Below are 26,897 nucleotides of genomic sequence, written 5' to 3' on the forward strand. Positions count from 1 at the left end.
ATATGCTGGATTGTAGCATCCACAAAAATGCGGTGTGATGAATCATCGCATATTTTATGACGAGCGAAACAAGTCTAAACCCCTATAAACCAGCTAAGCTGCATATATAGGGGTGGTTTTCTATAAAATGTTTGTCAACCTCTGTCTAAATGTCTAAATGGTTCACATAGTAGAATTATTTGGTACTTGAAAATTAATATTACAACACATCTTACTGCGATTTTCTTTGATAAATTCATAAATATTTTAGAAGAGCTGGAATTTTTTTTTTTTTTTTTTTTAAAGATTTAAACAAAAACTGTATTTCAATATAAAATATCTTAGTCTAAAATTCTATACTTAATAATTCCTCACTTATGTCTACATCGGAGTTATGATTAACTGCATTTATGTAATTAATAAATTGTTTGAGAATTGCTCTTTTCTTCGTGGTATCAGGGAAAACTAGTTCTTCCCAGCTTTGAGTTTTTGTACAAATTGATTGTTTGGTTAGATTTAGAAAAATTTCCCATTTTTTTTTCATCATGGGACAAGTTGCGTATTTATGTTCTAGCGATTCTATTTCATTGCATTTTTCACATAGTTCGGAGTTTCTAATTTTCATTTTTTTAAGCGTTTCATTGTTGTGTACCTTTCCGTGAACTAAATAGAAGTAAAGGTTTTTCTGGTTGCTTGTCATATTGCTATTGTGTAGATTTCTCCATATTTGCTTCCAATTTTTGGACGGGTATTGTGTACATATTTTCGGTTGTGGTAGTTGTCTTAAATAATGTTCGTAAATGCTCTTACTATAATTGATAAACTACTAACTTAAGTGATAATGGAATAAGTTTCTACATTTTCATAAAGAATCAATAAGGAATTTATTTATTTATTATCCATTATTTAGTTGAATGCGTTCCATTGTGCAGTAAAATAACATTTTCAATTACCTTTTTCTTACCACATGTTTGGACAAATTTTCTGTACAATTGTTTTGCCCGTAACATCTCTCACGCTTTTCTCATATTGTTGGGTGTTAGAACCAAATCAAACAAATACTAACTGGAAGGATGTAAAAGTTTGTTTGAAACGTTAACCCTCCCCACTCCACTGGGGCAAACGAGGTAAAATGCCGCTATGATTGACGCCACAGTGAACCGAAACCGAGCAAACGGCTCCCCCCAAACGGTTCAGCCTTGTTCGGTCGGTTTTGTTCAAACATTTTAGGAGAATTTCTCTCGTGCGGCACAGCGTAGGTGGACGTATTCCTTTCCGCAGGCTAAACCCACGGTAACTGCTTATGAAATAACGAGTTTGTGGGTAGCTTTGCGATTAAGCTGTTACACAGCGGAACAATTTCTAAAAGGGGCGTACTAACATTTGTTTCAAAATGTCACTGTCAAGACACGGGCAAACCATCCCAAAACAATGTACGCAATGTTGTGGAAATCTTCATAAAAGAGTTTTTTTTTGTTATTTCGTGTTTTACGTCAATCGCACCGGCATACTTCACATTGCGGTGGAGTAAAATATTTGATACGAAATTAGCGACCTAGCTTCAGCACATAATTTTGAAATATCCTTCCAGCAGTATTGGGCGGGTTTCTCGCCCAAAAGCCAACGTAAGCCAGCTGCACGCGAGTCAATTATATTCCACAAACACGTGTTCATTATCCAATGTGTCAGTGCAAGAAATTTCCCACACACACAAACACTCACACAGCGATATTTATTCGCAACCAGATTTATGTTTGCCCATGACGCGCGTATGAAACCGCTTAACCTACTCGTGCGTGAAAATCATTTTTGGCCGCTAAGTACAATAATGTCTCACGTGAATGAATACGTTCTGTCAAACATACGAACCGGGACGCTGGATTAGGTGCTCTAAACCATAACATAACCTATAACGCTTACACACACACATACACACTCGCACACGTCCTAGTGAATTAATACGTTTTACCGCTGGTTCGTACATAGACGCTAAACGATTCACTGTGCTGTGCGGTGGTGTGCGCCCTGGAAGTGAGCGATAATAATTTCACGCTTTACCATCACTGCCCGTGGTCAAGCTTACGTTTGGTCGGCTGGCCAAGAATTCTGTTTGCGTACCGTACGCGGGCGTTTAGTCACCCGCCGGCCTACTGGTGTGCCTAGTAGACCTAGCGACGCTTTGGTTTCCGGGTGGACCGGGTGGACAATGGTTCGTATCTCGCAGTCGGGACACGTAACGCATGTCTCCGATTTGTGGTGACATTCGCACAGCTAAACGGATCCATTTTCGGCGGTTTCACATAATCTGATTGTTGGGGATGCCGTGCGCGATAAGCCGGGATCATGTGGAACTGGGCGGTTGCAACTTCGGGATAGAGTGTTTTAACACTGCCGGCTGGTGTGGTTTTGGTAAATCACCGTGCCGGAATTGCTGACCGTTCCGCTTTTAATGAACAAGGGACGTGAATTAATTTTAATTCTTAAGTGGTTTACTATGTAAACTATGTTTATTACCGCTATAGCAGTATTGAATAGATATTTTAATATTTTACAATCACAAACATGCGTTCAATATCTGCTATTAATGTGCACTACTTTGTCTACGCTACTGCTACTATCAACACGAGAATGAAAGCATAATTAATAATGCGCACAAACGTATAAAAACCCCTGCTTGGTACAAGCGTGTTAAGCAAAAATGTTCTATAAAGTGCCTCAGTATTGCATTAACACGTGCACCACGAAACGCATACAACACGTGCAGTACATGCAATCAATGAACCACTGATGACCAACTGCCTTAATTTATTTAAGCACGCTACATACGTGATAAAGACCAATTTCCGGCCAGCATTGATTAACCAATGCATTATTTCAACGCTGAAATCAACTATACATTGAAATACAATATAGTAGGAGCAAGGAGCAAAAAACTGTTGAATAAATAAAACCCCAATTACAATAATCATAAACTTTAATACCTCATTACAACGGTGTTTGGAATTTACCAATTCAGCAACGCTCAGCTTTAAATGGAAAATTGATTGCTTTCTATCGCTCCGTTAAGCACTGTTAGTATGTCAACTTTTAGCTGATGTGTGTTAAACGTCCTTTCTGCCCATCCACAGGCTCCTTTGATAGCACTTAAGGGATACCTTAAACCACTGAATAGTTATTGCCAAAGGCTATAAACCACCTAACGTAATGTCCATCCCGATGTAATGGAACGGAATTCCAAATCATGCTCCCAGGATCGCGCACATCCACGTGTCATCTGTTTCAGCTGCATGCCGTACCAATTGGTCCCTGTAAGCTGATTGCTCTCACACACGTACCACACTCGCTCCCCCCCCTCCGACAGATTCCACCCGGTTGATGGTGCGTTGTGAGAACAATCCTCACCTGGATCGGGAAAATGGAACAACGAATGAAAAATTCTATGCATTTCGTATTATTTCATTGCTTCGAGCGATGTGTTGAAACGTTCATAAATCGTGCACAATCTAGATCGGACGGATGCTGATCTAAAGACGAGGCATATGGTAACGATGCCATTACCAAGTGACTGCTAATTCGACACATATGTACGGGTTTTTTTTGGCTCTCGTGAAATAAATTCTATATTGATAAGATTAAATGAAAACATTTTTTTCCTTCATTTAATCTCGTGTCTTTACACTCTGTACCCAAAGAAAAAACTCTATAGCACAACTGACTATCGTAAATATAACACTTTTAAGCTCACAATTTCACTCGAAATGGCATCTGTTTTCGCTGGTCACTTTCGCGTTTATTACCGGCCGAGAATCTATTTCACTTGTGGACCAAAAACTGTCAAACGGTGTGGCATGGTTTCGAGCAAAGTAACGCGCTGAGCAAACACCTGCTACACTTAAGACAATATATTTTGCCAGCGGAAGATTGTGGGTCGTCAGCGTAGCTACCATTATGAACACCGGTGTACCCGACATTTGGACACACTTTACTTCAACATCAAATTTTCTGGAGCGACTGTTTTGGATTTGTTGTGATATGCTGGTTGTATATCGAACAGCTCAGCGTCAGGCTGATTCCAGTTGAAATTTCTTTTAAAATTCAACCCAGCTTGTTCCTTAAAGCTAAGCTTAAAAGTAAGCTTTGGAATCTTTAAATTCCGTATTACGACCTTCAAGAAACACATTGACGATACTTAAAGAAGACATTGAAACAAATTTTTGGATGAAACAATCAGTACTAAAGTAAATATTATTCTTTATGTAGACAAAGACGGACTGACGGATATCATAAGTATTCTTAGATGCCATGGTGGCAAGGAGTCATTTGCTTCTGCTCCTTCCTACTCGTCATCCGATAATACTTCTTTTAATCCGAAGTGCTAGCGCTGAAACATAAAATGGTGCTCTCCATGAAGTTGTATAGTGCAGCACAACCTTAAATTTGGTTCACTTCACAATTTAGCCGGTGCTCCAGGTATACGAGGTGTACTTAACCAGATTTTACATATTCCACACTGATGAAGTCCCATAAAATTATACATGCAGCTCGCACACAATCTCAAAATGTTCCTCTCCCAGATGAAGACACACGCAAAAAAAAGATGTAGTAAATCAAATACACGTAAAGTTAAGCACCGAAATATAACTCGTTATGTCCCACAGTTATTGGACCGCGCGATCGGCACCCGAAGGAATCGTCACTTTGGCAGCTTATGCAAATGAACGCGAATGAAAAATACATCACGCTACGCATTACTTATTCGCTATGCACACCGGTTTGGCTTCGAGCTGGGTTTTGCCGTGCAAGCTGCAAAGGCAAGGTGCTCGGAATTGAATTTATCTGTTTGTTGACTCAGGGTAAATTCGATTACAGTGTTGTTTTTTTTTTCTTGCCTCCATTCCTCTTGCTCGATGTTTTGCTACCTCTTGAGCTGGCAACTCGTTGTCGTTGGATGCTCGTTCCACCTACTTCAGCAATATAAAGCGCTCGTTCAGGTGCGTAGTACCGCAACCCGGCTTCATCCTTTTGATGACACCCACGGTTATGCGTGGCCTGTTCTCGTGCCCTTGGAATGAATTTTATTCATCCACGCGCACAAGCGAAGACGTAACGCACAAGGATGTTCCCCAATTTTCAAACCGACGTTCCGGGGGCCAGCAAACCGAGAAAGCGTCATAAAGCGCTTGGTTTTATGGCACCCCGATAGCTGATGCCGTCCGCTCGATGTGCAACGAAATTTATCGTCCGTAGCACAACCCGTGAAAATGAGGATGAATGGGTCACTTTCTGGAAGGCGCAATCGCTTAAGCATTCCTGCTACGAGTGTGTCGAGTGGTTGGTACGATAAGGAACGCATTCAAACCATTGTCTCGATAAGGAACGTGACATAAAAAGTGGTGTTTTTCCCCCGTCGGACGGAAAACACTACACAGACAACATCAAGGAAGCATCATCGAGTGTATACACGGTAGAGATTTGTACGACCTTCTACCACTTGACCTCGGGTCTCGATCATCAAAATTGGAAATTAATTGTTTCGTTACACAGGTTGGAGTGAGACGTTCGCCAGCTTTTCCACTCGCACACGCATGTTCGAATTTTCGGCCACACACACCCCATCGACGATGGACCATAAAAACGACCAGCAACACGACGCTTGATGGACGCTTTTGCATTTCTAATTGAACCAGCCGGGGAAAAAAATACACACCCTGACAGGCCAATCCATCCACTGTTGCACGCGCATTACATGCAAACGGGGAAGCGAATGGAGGGCGTTAAGAGTTGGGGCCCCATTAGCATAACGGAAACATGATTGCCATTCGGCTGAGAGCTGGCCCATCCGGTCCATCATTCATCGTTTGGTGTGCTTCCAAAATGCTACGGCATGCTGATGGACAACGGCCAAGAAGTCGAGTTTGATGGCTTGTTGAACATCCTGGCAGCAAAGCATAGAACACGCCAAATTGCATCGCAGGGCCAGGCTTATGGAACATGATTTAATTAATTCCTCCCATTGATCGAAGTACCTCGTCTACTAGAGACCCAAACAGCAGATTGGACAGGCTTTAATCGAATTGAAATTAACTGACAGATAGCATTATTGGTGTTGTAATCAGAAAAGTGTTATCTATTCAAGATGACTGTTATAAAATAGTGCTTAACGACTTAAATTTACTTTAGGGTCAAAATTAAATACAAAACAAATAGATATTTAATTGAATATGAAGAGGAAAGTTAGGCTTTAATAAAATTCATAATGAAATTCATTTTAATAGTTTTTATACTTTATATAAAAATGTATTGGAAAATATTCAGTTAGAACTTGACAGCTTAACAGTTGATTTGTTAAGCTGCAAAAAGTATGTTTAATACAAAGATTGGAAAATAAAACACATACTAAGTTTGCTAAAAATTTACTTTGATCTATTTGCTATTTGGAATGTGCTGTACCAATAACATATTTTGCTTTAATCAAATTCAGAAGAAACAATCCAAATAAAACGCAACCCGTTTGTTTTGTTTATTTAACATAATGGCTACAATACACTTAAACACACACAAACAAATGCACCACATCCATTGATTACAAATGCCACCATCTTCATCACGCTTTAACGCTCGACGATGGAAACAGTTTATCTTCTTCGAATGCTTGCAGCGGCTGGGCAAACATTTGCATTCATGCACTATCAAAGGCAGCGCCGGCAATTGTGTTGACTCCTGCCACTCACGCACCCACCATCCACCATTTTGCTGCAAATCACTTCTAAGTGGTTCCTGGAATCGAGCAAACATGACCGTGCCGCATTCTGCTTCCTTCTCCCCACGAGGGGGCAACAGGAGAGCAGGCCCGGAACGGGGCGGTATGCTCGGAAACATGGGAACAAAAATGGCGAACGTGTCCCCGGCACGGCATCGGCACCAAACGTCGAGCGGTCGGTGTTAATGAATTCCTTTTCTGCTCTCGGAATCGGATGGCAAGCGCAGCATTGCGGCAAGACGCCCGGTCGCTGGCTTGCTTGTGGCTGCTGTTGCCATGTGAGCACGAACCGGCAGCATCTTCTGCCTGGATGCGCTCAAAAACATGCATGTGGCCGAGATCACCCGGGGGCACCAGCTCGGTGATAACCGAACCGGGTTAAGAACGTTCGCTTCGTTCGGGATTGTGTCGAGACTGACCCGGAAAGCTATTCGAAAGGGCCCCAGCCGCCGGGCTGAGGACACTGTTTAATTATTTGTACATGCCATCAAGGATCGGTGCAGCAAAGGATTGCACTGCAAAAAGGGAACGTTTCAAAAAGAAACTCCATCCCCGGCTGGCTGCTGCTGGTGCAGATATCTTCAATGGGAAAAGATTTGCTGTGCACCATCGCAGGAACTCGCTTTATTTGGATCTTCCGGTTGAGGGAGCGCTGCAGAAGCGTAAATATGGGTTCGGAACAAAATAGAAGTATCGTTTCATAGTTTAATTTTGTCCACATTAGTTTACCGGACCGAACGGAACGGGTTCTGCAAATATGCGTAAAGAAAACACAAACAAGCGCGCGTTGACGGTAGCAACATTGGCAACACCAATATTTGGTTGGTTTAGTCACACTAGACGTTTCATTGACATTGATTTGTTTCATACAGTAAATATTGTAATAATTATTTGTGTTTTTGTTCTAAATTTTTTTTTTTGCATACAAAAACTGTCGAAATAATAAAAAGTTTAAGCTGATTTAGTGAACATAATTAAGCATAATTTCACAACAATTATTTGAGTGGTTTAGGAGTTCATATCTTAAGCCAAATGTATGTAAAATGACCTAAAATTAAGCTAAAACTAAGCGAAGATGAATGAGGAAGGAGTTGAGAGTTATATCAAGGATGTTATACTGACTCCATAAAAGTAAATGGAGAGAGGAGCCTCCATAAAAGTGAATCTTGAACAAATGAGACGAGAAATCTTTCGTTCTCTTATTCATGTAATTATCTCCTTTATTACCATCTTGCTCTCATTTTATCTTTCACACTCTTTCTTGCTGTTTCTAATTCTGTATGTTTTATTTGTTTTCTTTTTCCCTACAAATTTTACTTTTCCTTTAATTAATAATTTTAAACTTTTCTAATAACGAACGGTTTCACATTTAGATAACTCTTGGTTGCGTATTTCCTAAACAAATTACTAGCCGAGATAGAAATGTAAATTTTCTGGACTTCTGTTCTTATTAATTTTCACTTTTAATTGCTATCGTGTATCGGCAGCTTCACCGCTAAATTCTGTTCAATCTAGCCGTTTCTCTGCAAGCTTACAACTTGGTGTGTCTGGCAAACCTTTCGTAAGTACGCCGTCAATCCACTACCGAACAGAACAAAGACAACTGTTCCTAACCTTACACAACCAGCTGCACAAGGTTTTACTAGAGTGTGAGTTTGAGCAGATGAAGATGTTAAAATGTGTTCGACCAAAACCACCTTGTACGCTGCTGCATGCCCTCTTACGTTGAAATTCATTTAATTTTCCGGATGGGTTTCGAACAACACTGTGTTTTCTTTTCACTTCGCATCGGATTATCAAACGAACGATATCCGAGGTAATGGTTATTCATTGTAATTGTGAGTTCTTCAGCGTTTTTCCCCATTTTCTTCAAAAAGAATTCCGTACCAACACCAATGAGACACATCTCCGAACTACCATTTTTCAAGTGGCGAAAGTGGCAAAGTTGGAAGCAATTGTGCAGTGCGCTTGGTTCAGTGCCGGCATCTTCCACGAACAGGGACACTCACGCGTGCAGCGACGGGGAAGCTAAATTAATTCCACTACACAGCACTAATTTAGTGATAATGATGCTTGGCAAGGAAACGCGCTCGAGAATTCAAACGTCAAGCTGTGATGCGGCGAAGCGGACCCGAGTTCGTTGCGGGTACGAAAATGTTTCCCGTCTCGGTTCCAAACGCATTTGGTAGCAGTTAATGAATGCTGCCTTGTGCAGGGCGACTCGGTACGGACTCGGCCGGGAAGTCATTAGCTAATTTGACCCCATGCCCGTCGGTACGACGGTGGACAGTTAATGGTCGAAATGACACTTTTATGGGGTATTGAACATCGTGTAAAGGAGGAAAAACTATTACACTCACTACCGTCAGAACCCTGACTTGGGGTTGGAACTTTTACTCCTTGTAGAAATCTATTTTTTTTTTCGTGTGTCGTAAGAGGCGTAGCATGAAATTTCATGAGCACTATTTCTTGCTTGTAGAGTGCAGCATTAACTTTGAACACGCCTTCAAAGAGCACGATGCTTCCTCATTAAAATGTCACTAAACACTGGGCCAAAACTTTGCGCTAAGTGCATGTCGCAGCTCGTTACAGCACATAGAGAACATTCTTGCAAGCAGCTCACTTCTACTTAAGCTTCACCGCTTGATGTGCACAGCGTATGTACAGCAACATCTTTTTCCAGGTTTTCTTTGCACATTTTACCTTGTTTTCCCTTCGATGAAATACCACAAAACAAAAATGTTGCAATAGTTTCTACGCTTAAGAACACTTCTCTCGTTTTATTCCTACCAACGGTCTATTATGCGTGCCTCAATTGAAAAAGTTTTCCCGATAACAAATGTTTCTCGTGCTCATTGAATTTTGTACTCCTTCACAGGCGAGGATAAAAACAATCAAGCTCATGTGCACTCGCTCTTTTCGGGGGAGAGAACCTTCAGGTTGATTCGAATACACTAGGAACGATAAAATATACGCCAAACCATGCTACATTGACATTGCACACCCGAGAACGATGCACGCAAGATAGTACTGAAAACTGCTGAAGAAAGTGCAACGATCCATGCAACGTTGAGCAAACATAAAATGTGCACATTACTTCATGCCAATTATTTATGCTGCTCACTGTTATCGTCCCATTTCAAGATGGTTTGAGATAGACGAGGAATGAAAAAGTTTCATTTAAAATCTGAAGTTTAAAAGGTCGAAAACTTGTCTCGCATCCTTAACCATGTAATGAAATACTTGAAGTTTCTTTTCTTTTTGAGTCTTTATATCCAAAAACTTCACGGTTTGGATGAATATTCCCATTAAATAAAAATTGAATAACCAAAGTTCAAATTATTAAGCTATTGATGATATTTGTAAGCATTCTTTTAGTCACAGAAACTGCAAGCATCGAATGAAAACAAGTACAATCCCTGTGAGTGAGAAATGTTGATGCTTTATTTCTCAGAACAGGAACAAATTAAAACGCCATCACACTACACAGCATTATCTTCTCTGATATCGATTACCGATCAACGTTGCAGCTAGTTCAGCTAACCAACTACAAGAACTTTCATCAAACTATGATTACTTTCATGACAGTAACAATGCCCTTTAGCGTTCCTACTACTTTTTCACCGCATGAGTAAACTGCCAGCAAAATAGCAAAGCTTTGTGACATTGCATTACGGTTAGAAAAAAATAACCGGAACCAGCCACCAGTGCCTTTGATCCTTACCATCTAGTCGATGGTATGAACAGTGTGAGGAAAAAAATGGAAGAACCGAGCGTTGGCTTTTGATTGGATCGCTCTCGAAGAATGAAGTGAGAAACTCATTTCCTGGCACACATACACACAGCAACAAGTGAGTAAAGTGCTTCGATGGAAGCAGTATGTAAACTCCGAAAGGACTCGGTTCCACATACTCTGCCGCTGACTTGCTTACAGCAGCGAAAAGCGTGTAAGCGAGTTTAACGAAGGAAGATTGATTGCAGGAAAACTTGAACCAGCCTCAGGTGACAAAAGCGTATGGTAATCATCATCAGAGCACATTAATGGTGCCACATGACATTGGTTGGAGGAAGAAGAAGAAGATTATACTCTGCATTAAAAAAAATAATACAAAACGATTTCAATCACATTCCATCAAAAAATATATACGAAAGCTCGAATGAGGTTGTAAAGAGTATCATTTAAATTGGTGACCGATGGAGACGCCTGGTACTTTATTATATTTAATTGTAATTATTAAAGCACTTGCTTGTTTTGATCTTGCTATGTTCGAATGGCTTCTCCTCATTGTATTGAGTTAAACCCGTGCATATTTGGCTGAACAGACATATACAAAAGCTAGGAAAGAAAATTATCATGAACGCTACAACTTTATTTTATCCTATAACCTTGACGATGGAGACGCCTAGTACTTCACAAAAAGCAAGCCATGCTCAATTATTTGCAGCCCATCAAACACACACATAGAAATCTGAATAAAAGTGTCTTTGTCGTACAAGTTTGTACAAAACAATATTTTGGTTACAAAACAAAAAACCACAAAGGAGAAATTTTATTACTTTTAGTGCATTCTTTAGCATAGAAAAATTCTAAATATTGACCATGTTTTGCTTTTCTCGTAGCTACAACCAATACAATGTAGATCTTTTTACAATCCATTTATCAGAGCTTCGTTCTCATTCTCTCAGTGAATTATGTTTGGTCTGTGTTTTTTAAACAATTCGAAATCCACTAACCCAATAGCACAAACGTGGAGCACGTAACGTAAAGATTCAACCGCACTGCATTCGTAGAGTGTACCGAACATCATTTTCACATTAGGTAACTGTCACCGTGTTGTCACGGCTCGAAAGAAGCCAAAGTGCGCGTGATCGTTAGCCTCGCACGAGCACACAGTTCATTTGGCCACGCTTTTGCTCGTCTGCCGTAGTTCTTCTGATTTTGCAACATAATTAAACCGCAGGAGATCAACTTGCCTATCATTCTTCCCATGATTTGCTTGCTCTTTCTTTGGCAGCAATCATGATGGCAAGATAGGATAAAAACAAGCAAAACGGATTCCAGCTCGAGCTTTGATGTAGCTTCTAACAGCAACAGGAAAATGAATGAGTTTTGTGCAAAAGAATTCATTAATCTGTGGCCTTTGTGGCGTGGGAGCATCTGCCGTAACAATTGTGCTAATGAAGGCTGCTGAAGCACGAAAAAATTGGAATCATTCTCCGATTTGTTGTGTTTTTTCTCTAACTAGCTTTTGAACAATGAATTGTCTGAATCCACTCATGCGCAACGATAACAATACTTTCTTTGAAAAAATGTAGAAATAATGGTATTGTGAGCAAGAGAGTAAAATTGAAAAATTGAATTGAAAATTGGAAAATACGACGTAAAAGAATAAAACTGGATAAGTAAAAACTCGTCTGAATTAGAACACAACACCCACTAAACTAAATGATTTTTATAAGTAATGAACTCCGTACAAATTTAAACAAATTGCTTACTCCCCACTATGTTTAAATTTACTAAATTCAAAAAAAATTACAAACTTATTTTATCGCCTTCATACACCATTGGGTGCAACATTTCAGACAAAGTATTGGCCTTGTGGGGTTCGCTGGAAGATAAAACCTTAACCATTCACCGACCATTCCTCTCCTTCCACGTAAATATTTAATTGAGGCACGTGAAGCGCGCGATGTGCGCTTCACCAGATCAAAGCCTGAGTTTTATTGCGCAGCACTGGCCAGGTACCAGATACCAGACTGTCAGCGGATGCATCCCTTTCGCAAATACATATCATACCGGTTTATCCCACGCTAATCCCGATTATGCGTGTGCGTGTGGGACGACCCACACGCCATGTCCGCATCAAACCTTGTTATGCATAACGTATGCTCCGAGGTTCGTTTTCCTTTCTTGCACTCTATTTTTCTTATACACCAACGTAACGTAAGCCATGTTTCTAGCAATCACTCCGACTCCAGACCGGCCGTATCACTTTTGCACCGACATTGGAGCACGTTGGTGCGTGGTTTCGGTTTATTTGATGGAGCTGTTTTCCAACCACTCGCGCGCTTTTCCTGCTCATGGCCCTGTGTCCACACACACCCCGGACGGTACAACGAATCTAGAATGTAGCACGAGCAAATTTGTCATCCCGATCAGTGCGTCATTTGCGAGCACCGATTTGGTGCCGATGAAGAACTGCTCGGGCCAATAAGCGCTCAGCGATCGGCACGTCGGGCATGTTCCGTGCACGGTACGTGGTTTCCGGGATGCTTCAATCTGAAGGAAGCGCGATAAGTGGCCCTAGACGTTGAAGAGGATCGACAGGACAAACAACCTTGCCTCATCTATCCTCACAATAAACATTAGCCCAAACAAGAACACCCACCGTGTGATGGTCGTTGCGAAAGGGAGCGAAAGCGGAATCGGAGGGATACAGATATTTTCGCACACAATATTTACATACCCTCCTACGAGCGATGTCCTTTCACACGGGGATAGATGATGATGATATCTAGACATCCTTCCCTTTCCGAGCTAATGAAGAATGGTACGACCACCATGATTGCTTCTTTGCTTTCTCTGCTCGAATGTCTAGAGCTAATTTGTCATGTAACAAAAGCCAACACTTCTTCAGCTGGAACAATAACGCTCTCTCCGACGGTGGTGAAAGATACCATAAGAAGTGAGCCATTATCCCACGCAGCAATAATGATGGACGACGTAACCGAACCAATATTTTACAACCACTCACACTAGCCGCGAACAAATGTTTGAAGAGGATTTTAAAGCCGGCGAACACAATCTTTTCTGACGTTTATTTGATGGGTTTTTTTTTTTGTTGCTGCACCAATCCCCTCGTGCGCTAAGGAGAAATACAATTTAAATATTGAAATAATTCACGAACGATGTATCACGATGTTGTATTTACTCTCTCGCACATGTCGCTTCGAGTGTGGCACACAGCATGCTGATTTCCTAGAACGTAACCTTGATTTTCTACACGCGGCACGGGTGTTTCGACGTCGCTCACAATTCCCAGAACTACTTATTGACACGATGTTAATTGATCTGGTTAGCTCTCGGAACTTTGAGTAGGATGTTTTCGTTTATATGAGTAGCGTGGAATATGATAATATTTATGTTTACTTAGTTTAATTTGTTATTGCAGCTTATCACAATGCATTTGTTTAAAGTGTCACACATTAAACTTTTTCTATTGACTGCGTAGAGATAACTGAAAATAATTAAGTGTTTTAAAATGCTATGTTCAATAAGACTTACACAAATACCTTGACCGTAATACCCTTCTGGATTGCCCCTTACCAGGTGACCGGAACCTAAACAAAGTTCTCCCAAACCATTTATGTTTATGTTATTTAAATTAAGCTTTCCCGTAATTTTAGAAATATACTGCCTCTCAAATCCTGCAGGAAATCCTTTATTCATTAACCACACAAGAACCTTTTTCGAGGCATGGTGATGGAGTTGTCAATATTTAGCTTCTTTTTTATGGGCGTAAAGTGCGGAAATTGTTGCACTCCTGTACCCGATAGGTTTTGTCTCCAATTAACACTGCGATCATGCTATTGACGGAAATTATACGTTTAATTATAACACAATTAACCCAACACACAATATATACAATAACTAATATCAAAATGATAATGCAACAAGCTGTAAGCTAGTATTAAAAGGTAACTGATTGTTATTTACGTTTATGCTACCAATTTTCCAATGCCATTTTCAATACAAGAAAATATATTGCATACCTTTAGGCGCACACACTAAAGTCAGCCTAGGAATTAATTGAAAACAGTGAAGTTTTCCATGTTCCACTCTCTGCCATTTAAATGGTCATGTTGATCTGTGGAAATCATAATCCAATTTCAATTATCTTCCATCCAATCCACCTTTCGACTGGTGATGGAAATTTAATTAAGTTCCGCATTCTTTTCAATACATCAAACAGCTGCAAACAGTACACTAGAGAATCGCCGTTAAGCACCAGCGCTCAATCATCGAATCAATTAATTGTAATTCCAACTTTCAGTCCGAAAGTGTTTTCCGAATCGGTGTCTTTGCTTAATCCATCCATCGAAGCAGGCGAAAACATGTTCAACAAGCGTAAATCTCCTTTCCTTCAATAAACTTATCGTAACATCTTAATGCAGGTTTATCGAAACACTATCGACCGTCGCCGGAGCAACGGCATCAATCAATCCGGTGCAACCCTTCCTTATCGGGTTGACCCAATTTCGGACACCCAACGTGACACCCCTACTGAATGTCGGACATGGCACAAAACGGTTGTGTACATGTTCCATAAACCTTGCAGCTAAATGCCATCCCAGCGACATGGTGACGGAAAGGCAAGCGACACACACGGTGTGTGTAATCGGCAGGGACAACACTGATGACCCGTCTTCTGGTCCCTTAGCACCGCTTCCCACCAACGGTTACGTGCGGAATTATTTTAATCCCATCAATGTAATTGAAGTTTCGGGCACCATAAACAGTTATCCTGTCTTGCTTGTTTGCCTCTGCATTGCCATTCGCTTTCTCCACGACGCCTGTTCCTTGGAATTGGGTGCTCCAAGGGCAGCCTGCTTTCGATGTCATGCCGATGCCTTCACGCCGAATGTTGGGCAATCGAATTTCGATTATGCCAGTGTCGTACGGTTCACACTCGCACGCAAATACGGCCGTGTGGGGGCGGAAGAACTGCTGCCGGTTATCATATCGATTTGGGCGAAAACCACTTCCGTCCGGTGGGAGCGGACCAGGAGCCGGGACGGTGCCAGGAGAGCGAGGCGGTCGTGCAATTGGGGTCGCTACGGTTGAGAAGGTCGAAGCGCAAGTCGATCTGTTTTATCTTTCGACTCTGATAACTTGCCGAAAGGCTCTGCCAAAGTGTAAAGGGAATTTACGTCCCGGGTCCGTGATTGGAGGTGCCGTTCCAGCGAAAAACCAACCAGCCACTTTTCCCATTACGAATGGTGCGAATCGATATAATCAGATATTTTTGCATCAAATATTCAGGTTGTCGGAGGGTAGCTTATATCTGTGAAGTGTGGTAAAAGATCGATTGTTAAGTAAAACGGTACATTTTCACCGAGTTCATGTTGGAAGTCTATAAATTTCAAAATAATCCCAAATATTATATTAATATCACTTTAGTGAATGAAATCTTACGCCATCTACTGGCATTAAAACATCGTGCAGCTATTTCTGACACACAGTAGACGACACCCTGCAAAGCTTTCATCCAATAACCAACGATTTCCGCTCATTTGCAGTCACTCACCGAAGATTGAACCAAACGGTTAAATTAGATTTCCGTTTTGCCGATGAACAAAATTTATACATCTGAAAGCATACAACACCCAGAATGGTTCTCTCCACCCTCTGGACGATGATGACGATGATGCAATTTCGAAGGATATTTGGTTCCCTTTGCCACACAAAGCGAAAAAAGCACATCGTTCTCCAACCAGGTAAACAAACCTTCGTCCCTCACAGCTCCATTCGGTCGAATGGAAAATGCTTAGCGTATTGCTTGGGAGTCGAATTCCGCATTTGCTGATTGCTGCCTGGCACGGTTTTCTTAGCAGTACGACCACAAAGCAAACAGCGTTGACTTTTCGCTGTTACATTCAATTCCCGTGCTTTAAATTGGAGTACAAAAATACGAAAACCATTGCTCGCTTTAGGGTTCGGAAATATCGCATCTAGTCGTCTTAAAGCTTAATTTTATAACGTCGCAGTTCGTGTTCCCAAAATTAAAAGTCTTTTAGTCAGTGAAATAAACACATTTCTCAATCCATTTTTAAAAGTCCCAGTGCAGTGGTAGCAAACAACACTAACCACACATTTGAAAGCAGACGTCACATAAATTGTCCTAGCATTTTCCCCAATCGACTGGGCGAAATATCCTGTCCCCCATCCAACACCCAACGGCACCGGTTTCGTCCCGAAAGAACCGATTCCCGTGAGCAAATGCAATGAACTGTGAATTTTTTATTCGATTTCTCGATTCTTCTGCCATGCCTAGCAAAACCTGCAGGATGTGCCTTTTTGCGCCCGTAATACACAACCAGCACGGCCAAAGCGCTCTTACGATGCAGTCCCGTGTCTGCCGATAAACTAGAGATCACGTACTGGAATAAATTTATTTAATCCAATGATCAAATTTATTTCAAACACATTGGAACATTTGCCGTGCCAGGAAATTCGACTCGGGTGAAGCCGTACGGCCTGCTTCGATGTGTGGTTTGCTTTCCATTTGGGGTGTTGGTGCCGATCGAAGGACTTGTTCGACCGGACGGCACACTACGAGGCTTTGCCGGCTATAGCAAAAGTTATCGCAACGACACGCCGAGAATGTGGCGGAAGACACGACCCAACTTTGCGCCGCGGTTGGTCCTGTGATGATGAAGACTAATTCAAGGATCATAAAAATTAATCTGTGCCTTTCAGAGGAGTGCGCTAGTTGCACGGAACACTGTGCCATCGACATACGGTTCATAATTTGTTTGCTTGGGAGAAGAAGATTTGTAATTTGGGCGGCAATAAATTGTTACCCAGCACGATGTCCATCCACCCGGTGCATTGTTCGAATAGCTTCATTAATTTTCTCAAATTAGCTGTCTAGCTTATAGCAGCTACGACAAAAGCTGTATTATTTATGTGCATGTAGCGATTTTCTATTTGAAATATTTCCACACCTGAAATCCATTTCTTCGTGCCTCACACCGAACTGATCCCCTAGACATTCCCACATTTTTACATTCCCCGGAAGATGGACTCCAGAATATTTTTGCCGAGTAAAATAAAACGAAGCTCATTCAAAATTGAAAGAAAATCTCCCCACTTGGGTGAAAAAATTCCCTTTCGCTTTATCCATTCCGTAAACGGCAAAAAGGTGATCACGAGTGAACTAAAAGTGTACCGGCCGCAGCAGCAGCAGCAGGTGTCGGGGTGAGTAGAAGGAAAATTAAAACGAGTGTCCTTCATTATGCAAGGCTAGCAGCAAAAGTACACGGCTGCGGTGGCCTTCCTGCCGTCGAATAGTCAACTTTTGCACGGGGTTAAACTGTCAAGCTCAAAAGTTGTACGGGAGCTGCGTTTAAAGACCCTAGAAGAAGTCAGTCTCCTAAATAAAATAAACGCAAACCCTTGTCCAGGCTCAAAACTTTCACCGCGACCGTTCGTGACACCTTTTTTTCGTTGGGGAGGTGTAATCGAAAAAGCGACAAAGAGAATAAAAAAAAGAAACGAGTACTATCAGAACATCTTAAAGTACTAATCACGTGGCTTACTGCTAAAAGCGAGGGGCTTATCTTTCAATAATGTCACTTTCTATTGCTTATCAAAAACAAATGTAACCAAGGTTAAGACAAATAAGATGGATCTTTTTTAAATTAATTTTAAAGTTATCAGGGCTATAAAAGTCATTTTTATATGATACCTTCATAAAATCCCAGAAAAGCTTCACTGTCATATTGCAATGAATAGCATTGAAATGATATGCTGTTCTCTACATATGCGCTTCGGTACTAGTCCGAGTTTAAAAATGGAGCGCCTTTTCTCCCTTCTTTCTCTTCACACTGCCACAGCATTGGCATGAATTATTCATTCGCCCCCTACCGGATTGGGCTTTATTCAATCACTTCCAGCCCGATCGTCAGGTCGGTGCATTATTATTCCCGTCAAATCAATCCCCACCGGTCGGGATGGTGGGCTTTGTTTGCTCGAGGTGGATTAAGTTTCATCATTTATTCTACCACGGTTCGATCTTGCCGTCAATCGTGCACGGGCGCATTCATATTTCGCACCCCATTTTGTAGACGCGGTAGGCACTGGACGCGGTGTGCTGGGGGGGAATGCAGAAAGTGGCAACGACGGCACACTAAGCCCGGAAGGATTTTAATTTCAATAATCTCGCTTCATGGTACATCCTTTTGCCGGAAGTGCGCGGAGTCCGAGTCGAAGCTGTCCAAGCAAGAACGGTGCAGCAGTCTAAGTCAGCAGTCTTTGTGCTCATCATCATCATCATCATCATCACTGGGCAATGATTCTATTCCGTTCCTGACCTATCCATTGCAGTTCCACTCATCGAGAGTGTTTGTTTTTCTCGTCTTCTATCGCTTCCGGGAGCTTCACTCAGAGTGAAATGCCTTTGTAAGTTAACAGAAAAGAGCAGAAAAAGTCCGAACTATAGACTTGCTTGCAATGCATGAGGGAAGAGATGAACGAAATGTAGCAAAACAGTACTGGCACGAAGGCACAATTGTTCCGAGATCGACCCTACAGGGGAGATATCCACGTTGAATTATACAATTGAAAAAAAATGGAAAGCCCCAACCAGTGAAGCGTCTTCATGCTGCTAATAAACGGATCTATTTCATTTCATCGCCGTTTGATGCATCTTTTTCTCTCTCTCTCTCTCTAGCGCCGTTTAATGCATCAATGAATGCAAGAATAATGGTAATTTTCTGTTCTAGACGTCGGTGTTTGTGTAACGTTTACTCTGCCGAGTCAAATTCACCATCTCGCAATTCATCTTCACATCAGTGGACACACAAAACGCATCCAATTCGGCCAGTAAACACCATCAATCAAGCAACGTGCAGCGCCCACAAACGTTTGCTCGTTGAGTACCACTCGGCGCAAATCGTGATCACAGTCTCGGGGAATTAAACTTCGGGGAAAAAAGCAACTAAAACCACAAACACACACATCCCTTTATTTTATTACCATTTTTCAAACACTCACTCCCCGTCGCGTGCCACAGCCCAAACAGCGCAAACATACAATGGTTCGCAGGAAGAGTTGTGCGCATCTTCTCGCACACGGTACACGGGTGAGGTTTATTTATCCATCTGATGGATCACGTTTTGCGATTATTTATGACCATTTGCCGTACGAGCTCGATTGATCCGAAAAATGCTAACTGCTTAAGTGTTCCGGTGGCATCCGCGCGTAAGAAAAAGGGGAACATGATGGATGCGATGGTATAACATTTGCAACGAATACGTTTGTGTGATAAATGTTTACCCACTCACAGTGTGTTTTATGAATAAGGTATGGGAGCGATATTAATCGATCGATTCGTTCCAAAACGTGACACATAATGCTTTCTTCATCGAAATATGTATCTTTTGCAGGAAAACATCACTTAACCGCTTGTTTTCCTGCGGGGTGTTTTGTATACTTTGTTATCTTACAGTGTTGCAACTGATAACAAGTAGTTATTGTGTATCGTAAAATGTCACCTTAAAAACAGTCAGGATGACCTCCACTAACTCTCCAACACACTACGAGTCTCGATCGAAATGATTAACGCAATCAAATTCATGGTACAAATTCTACTTTACACCCGGATTCCCTAACACAATTCGTTCCTAGATGAGTTTTATGTTACATCACTAAAGTATAATAATCCAATATCGAAATGTTTCAAAAAAATAAATCTCGTCTCCCAGAAACCAAATGTACAAGTGATATAAGATATACACTGATGTTTAAAATCGATAACACTTCGGGCGAAATATTCGGAATCACGAGCGATGACCTTCGTTAAAGCGGATTAAAAGTTTGGCCATTTCCAGGAAAGAAGTTTCCAAGACCTTGTAAAACATGGGTAGATGAATGAAAAGAATGTTCAAAAAGGAAAAACCATACAAAACAGAGAAAATTCATAAAATTATATAAAACTTATGAGCATTACTAAACTACCGCTAAACAATCTTGGTTGTGCAATAATTTTTTTCCCTTTTTTATTAAGTATTTCTTAATTTCTTGCAAAGAAACCTTCAATGCAGTGCTACAAAAAAATATTCAATACAAAAAACCAGCCTCATTTATTGTGCTACGAAACGAAAAACTGTTTTGACCTTCACAAAGATTCCAATTTAAGCTTTATTGTCTTTTTGGGGATTCGGGATAATCCATTCCGAACTTCCTGGTCATAACTTTTAATTAATCCACTTTCACCACGGCATTCGCTGCACCCACCAAACGTCTCCGAGATCCATAAAGGGAATTCCCACTCGGCAAACCGCCGATATGAATCAAATGCCCCATTCTAATTGGATGTTTTGCGTCTTCGCTCTTTTCTTCTCTCTGTCTCTTGCAGCTCGTCTCGGCCAATCCGAACCAGCGGAACTGGCGAGGGATCCTGATTGCCCTGCTCGTTATCATCGTTGTGCTGGCGCTGATCGTGACATCCGTGGTGAGTATCCGTGACACCCTGCACACTAACCGACGACCCACGGTTCTTTGGCCACCTGCCCGATGGTAGCACGCACACTCACATCCGGCTCGATAAGCCTGTCAATCAGATCGATGATCGTGGGATTTAGCTTCATTTCGGATGGGTAACCGTACTGCTTTTGCTCCTGATGCTTAATCGTGACGGCTATGTTGCTCTCGTCGAAGGGCATCGTACCGGACACCATGATAAACAGTACGCACCCAAGCGACCACATGTCGTGCGCCTTCGGATCGTACGGAATCCCCTTGAGGACTTCGGGCGCGGTGTACGCTATCGAACCGCAGTAGGTTGAACTCAGCTCGCTGGGCGCACCCTTCGGTTCGCTACATTTCTTCGCGAAGCTAAAATCGGTCAGTTTCAAATAGGACGGGCTAGCCAGCAGCACATTCTCACACTTGATATCCCGATGGCAGAAGCCTTGCTCGTGCATGTACTGCACGGCAGCTACCAGCTGGCGGAAGAACAACCGTGAACGACGCTCCGAGATTCGTTTGCGCTCCTGCACGTACTGCAGCAGGTCACCGTGCCGGCAGTAGTCCATGAACACGCACACGAACGGTCCGTACTCTTGGATCGACATCACCGACACGATGTGCGGATGGCTGAGGGTCAGCATTGCCACCGTTTCCCGTGGCAGCAATCGCTCGTAATCCTTCGAGGTGCGGCGTCGATCGATCAGCTTGCAGGCTATTGAGTGTCCCGGACCGGTTTCCAACCGTGCCGGTCGGTAAAATGCTTGATAGACCTTCGAGTACGATCCGGAACCGATGCACTGTCCGATGATGTAGCCCTTCGAGTTGAGAATGTTCTTCACTCTGGTCCGGCTCCAGCAAGCGACCGGTCCGGTAGCCTCACGGCTACTGTTTGGTCCACCACTTGTGGGCGGATTGGATTTAGAATTTTGCTGCATTCCGATGAAATTTTGAATGCTCCAAATTAGACACCAGCGTTCTTCTTGCTTGAGTACGCTGGTGATGTGGCTGGTACAGCTGTTCTCGTTGAACTACCCTTCATGGCCTGCTTCTATTTAAAGCTGAATTTATTGGCGAGTAGTGGTGGTTACCTATCAAAGTAGGTAATTACAACATCATCCTCTGGATAACACTTTTATCCTTCATCCTTAACCCATCCTTATCTGCCACTATTTGTTTGATATTTATGAAAAACTCATTTCCCAAAGTTGTTATGAATTGGCATCCTCAATAATCAACTTTAAATCATCTGTGGTAGAAATAATCTCTCCACATGAAACCATAGCTTGGAGGAAAAGAATTCACGTCAACAGTGTAAAATTCCACTCGCTTGTACAAAACATTCCTTATTTCTCACTGTTTTAAATTATCAAACATACCAAATCCTTTCCACACGAGCAGCCATTGTCATTCGATAGCCTTTTTCCTTCGATTTGGCCAAACCCAAATGCATCACATGGAATCCAATTTATGTGGCTCGTCACACCTTCGTTACCATTCATCCCAGACTTCGAGCTCGCACCGTTAGACACACGCGTGCGTCTACACACTAATGCAATTCTCCGATGCGACCTTGAATCCGATAGCTACACCCTAGAATTCGTGCTATTTCTATTCCCGTGACGATTGGATCCGTCGCCAAATTCAATATACCGAATAATTTAATTTGTACCAAAAAAATAACCCTCGAAACCGCTTCGCTTTGCCATTTTTCCCCGAAGTGTCGCACTACGGGCAGCCGAGATGTGCGGAAGCCCTCCTGTCGAAAACGAGCTTATTTCCCAATTCCTTCCATTCGGGTACTTGACACGATGTGGTTAATTTCCTTACACCCTCGGTTGCACATCCCGTTTGGTCCACCCACGCTAAAGTTTGGAATGTCGCATCGTGGTTGAGGATACTTTGCCGGCTACGGTCACTGCACGGCGTGCTCGAGTGGTTTTTACCAAGTTGGCAGATTACTGTTGACCTTATCCACTCAAAAAAAGGTAAAGTTTTGCGGAAAATACAACCAACAGAAGGAGGGTGGAAAGAGTTGACGATCGTAACCTTAATCCTTTGGCATTGTGAAACACACGGAAAATAACGTCTAGAGAATTGGCCGTTGGCTTAAAGCCAATTTGTGGCAAACTATCCATCAAGCCAATGATGGATATTCATGTTAACATTCAAAGCATAACATTAAAGAAGTGTTGTGAATTTGTTTGTGAAGACAACGCATTTTCAAACCCTTTTTGGTGTTTCTTTTACAGATTTTGAAGTTCAAAATTCTCTTGTCTCAGGGAAAATTAACATCCTTTACATGAACCGTGTGAATTATTTCCCAGAAAGTTTTATTCTTTTCTTCCAACAAACCGCTTCTGTTTTTAAGATGTTGTGTTACCCCTTCCCATTTTGTATACACCTCCAAACATTTTGTTTTATCTCCTGTCCATCGGTTCGGATCAGAAGTGAAATTTGTACGTTTTTCAAATTCCTACACAATTTTAAGTCCATTCCAACGAATTCTCAAGCAATTCGGTATCCCGGGTGCCTCCACAAAACCAACCATCTGGTGCCATCGTGCATAACTCTTTCGTATCACGTTGTCCGATCAGGAAACCGATCCGCTTCCACTTCAATTCGACCTTTCCGAGCAGTCCCGTAGCAAAAAAAAACAACAACAAATCTACAGCTCCAACCAAAAGGCTTCCGTAAATAATTGAGTACATTGTTCGCACACCGTTTATCAAGTATCTAGCCGCTTCTATGAAGCACGGACCGAAACCTCCGAGGTCCTTCCACGAAGTGCGCTCCATCGGTTCTGCTTGACTTGTCTGCAACTGTTATCGTTGCGCTACGAAAAATAAGGGAGTAGCATCGCAATCTTTTTCGCTTGTCCGGCAGTCGGGTACCGATTCCCTTTCCTAACGTCAATCATCTTAAGTCGGGTACCAAAAGAGCAAAACAAAGTGTCTGACATCATTCTCCTCGAGCCTCCTTCAGTAGTGGTTGTTTTTAGTTTCTCCAACCTGTGTGGCAAATTGCACTAAACCCGTTCACGCTCGCTCGTTTCACGGGTGTACCAGTCAACATATCAACACGTAAGCCCCGTTACAATTTATTAAAACATAAAACATTTTCCCCAAAAGTCTAATTACCACTTCTACGGCTTCGGTTTTAATGGCGGCAGTGCGCTCCAACCGGTGGGAAAAACGCATGGTAAAGCAATGGAATGTTTTCTCGCTCAGTCGCCATGGTAGCGAATCGACATCCCACACAAACATCACCAGGGGCATGCTTCGACGATCGGTCATCCGGGCACGTTTCGATGCCGGCTTGCAGTTAGAAAATTATATTTAATTGCTTTCTGGCTTCGAGCATGCACTTTGGTGCCGCAACACGAACACTGGCACTGATGTTTCCTTGCGCATAGCGAGTGGCGTTTTTGTTGCATTCCAGTGCAGTCACTTGATATGCACCACTGAAACACTCGTATGCGACATGCCGAACTGTGTGAAGCATAGGGTTTTCACATTATTTACTGTTTCAATGAACATTTAATCAAGAAATTTAATGAATAATATTTTGTACTGTTAAGCTATACAGTGTTCGGTTACTATGTGTTAGTAATGTTTAAATAAATATTAATAAAAAGCACAATGTTTAAAACATGTCGCGTCAAGAAGCGCAGGTCACATACCATCACATACTTCAATAAAACCATCTATTACACCTGCAAGCAGAGCAGAGCAAGTAGAAAAGACAGTCCTTGAAGTTAAGCCTCGCAAAACGGGAAAAACATGCTTGCAAAACAGAAAATCTCTGCACTCTACAATTGCACATCTGTCCGTGACGGAATTACCCGTACCGAATGTTAGCAGCTTTGGCTACGGCCGCTCGACCATCACTTGCATCACCATCATTTGCATTTCTTTGCTAGCACTCTTCGGCCACGAACCACGATATGTCCGGGGCAAATCTGGTGTGGGCTTTTGTTAGAAAACTGTCCCTCGTACTACCTGACGACTGCACCGACCCAGTTTTCGAATCCTTTTTCAATTAAACACTTTCTACCGAGTGGAAATCACCGCACACAGCTGTGGAGTGCTGCCGGTCGCAGCATTTCTGCACCAAGGTACGCAATTAAAATGTTTTAATTACTTCTAAGGTATGCAAATGAAAATATATTAAAAACGTATCGAATGCATCGTACTGTTAACAGCAAACTGGGCCAAGTTTTGTGATGATTGCCACTCAAACGTACCATCACAACACAATGATTGTACAGTGTTGCAATAATAGTTTTACGTGAAAGCCTTTTCAAATTCAAAGTGTGCTTGCTCTGTCGGTGTTGCTCTGTCGAAAGCCTGTTTGTGCATTCGGTTGCGTATTTGGTGTATTCGTTCAATGCTGCGGTATTCAAATGCGATCCAATTGAACGATGCTCAGCCCAGTGCAGAATTAGAAACATCATTCGTCGTTCGCTTAAAACCTATTGCAACGTTGTTTCTGCTTGTGACAACATTCAATCAAAAATCCTAATGACAGCGATAGAGCCTACACGTGACGAGTTTCTACACAATTGTAGCATGAACAAAGCAAAGTTTGGCACGGTTCTGTGTTTCCAAATACAGGCCGATGGTACTCTTGGAGCGATTCAGCAAGATTGGTCTATCATTTCCATCTCCCTTGAACATCATAAACTAAATTATATTCAAACATATAATTCAAAGATCCTTTTCCAAACAAAGCTTCTTGACCTACGGAAATGAACTTTTGGTAAAAATTCTTCTGTTTTCCTTTTACCCTTTTCAAGTTATTTCCCTATAACTTTATTCATCCCTTTATTCTCAGCAAAAGGATCAAAATATGCGACTCCTAACCACCTTTCGGATTAGCTCTCGGTCAAGGAATCTCCGATCAAACAACTCATTTAATGCCACAACGCTTCCGTACCTCACTGCCAGTGCTCCGAATAGTTCAAATAGTTTTCCTTACCTAAGCTACTTAACCCCTTGGCTTTCAACGCACCCCCCACCACTCCATGGACATCTTCTTCAACTTCGGGTCAAACATCAATTGACGCTTGGATGTCAATTTGGCCGGAGGTTGCGTGTATGTGGACTCATCTAAACCACACTTTACCGAAGTCTAAACCTCATGCCCTACGGAAGCTCAATATCAGCCATCTCACTAACTCGTTATACCCTGTTCCATTCCATTCGCTCGCCCAGGTCCTGCTGACTCCCCCGGACGAAGGTCCCCGTGTGAAGGGCCAGCGGATACGATTGCAGGACATCATCGATGGCGAGTACGCACCGAAGAAACTCAACGGCAGCTGGATTGGACGTAAGTTGTTCAAGGGTGGTACGATGTCTCCGATCGCTTCATAATCTGCTTAACGGTTTCTTCCTTCCGGATGTGCTGCTGCGTTCATTTGCCGTTCATGCGAAACCCGATGATAGCCGATGAATTCCTCTACCAAAACCACTGGGGAGAAATAAGTTTGCTCAACATGAATAATCTGTCGGAACGGGTACTGATGTCTAACACGACAATGGTAAGTCGGCGTGGTGTTTAGTCGGTGGGTACTGATTAACTGCAAGGTATTTGTCAGGATTTTCAATAAGCTTTATGCAAAACCATGTAAGTTTATCTATAGAGACAACCCTGCACATGATGCGGTTCCCTGTTTGAAGCAACCATTTAAAGAATTCGTAAATTCAATTTCATGTTGTTAACAACATCCATTAATCTTCCTGAGATGAGATTTCAATCAAAACCACACACACAATCTACCAAGAGACTTTGGTTCGCTCATTTCGATGGTCAGATTCAGTATCATCAACGGAAACAGCCAACGAGGCGCACGAGCTACATCAAGCTCCTAATCTCATCATCTAAAATCTGATTTGCAGCTGCTAG

General features: G+C 42.1%; 2 protein-coding genes across 2 annotated transcripts in view; one reads left to right on the forward strand and one right to left on the reverse strand.

The window, feature by feature from the left end:
- The window catches only part of LOC128305049 (venom dipeptidyl peptidase 4), a 75,555-nt gene that overhangs the window by 17,626 nt on the left and 31,032 nt on the right, over window positions 1-26,897 (forward strand). The window contains exons 2-4 of the mRNA XM_053042333.1: window positions 20,881-20,976; window positions 26,207-26,321; window positions 26,438-26,532. Of these exons, the coding sequence (XP_052898293.1) occupies window positions 20,881-20,976; window positions 26,207-26,321; window positions 26,438-26,532 (306 nt within the window). The remainder of the gene's footprint in view (window positions 1-20,880; window positions 20,977-26,206; window positions 26,322-26,437; window positions 26,533-26,897) is intronic.
- On the reverse strand, window positions 21,002-21,943 carry LOC128305052 (testis-specific serine/threonine-protein kinase 3-like). Its single transcript, XM_053042336.1, has one exon. The coding sequence runs from the start codon at window positions 21,926-21,928 to the stop codon at window positions 21,002-21,004; it is 927 nt and encodes a 308-aa protein (XP_052898296.1). The 5' UTR covers window positions 21,929-21,943.

This window comes from Anopheles moucheti, chromosome 3, assembly GCF_943734755.1.
Source record: "Anopheles moucheti chromosome 3, idAnoMoucSN_F20_07, whole genome shotgun sequence".
NCBI classification, from domain to species: Eukaryota; Metazoa; Arthropoda; class Insecta; order Diptera; family Culicidae; genus Anopheles; species Anopheles moucheti.

What these genes read in the sequence shown, in the direction of transcription:
- LOC128305052 (XM_053042336.1), bottom strand. Translation starts at nt 21,928, where the DNA reads ATGCAGCAAAATTCTAAATCCAATCCGCCCACAAGTGGTGGACCAAAC.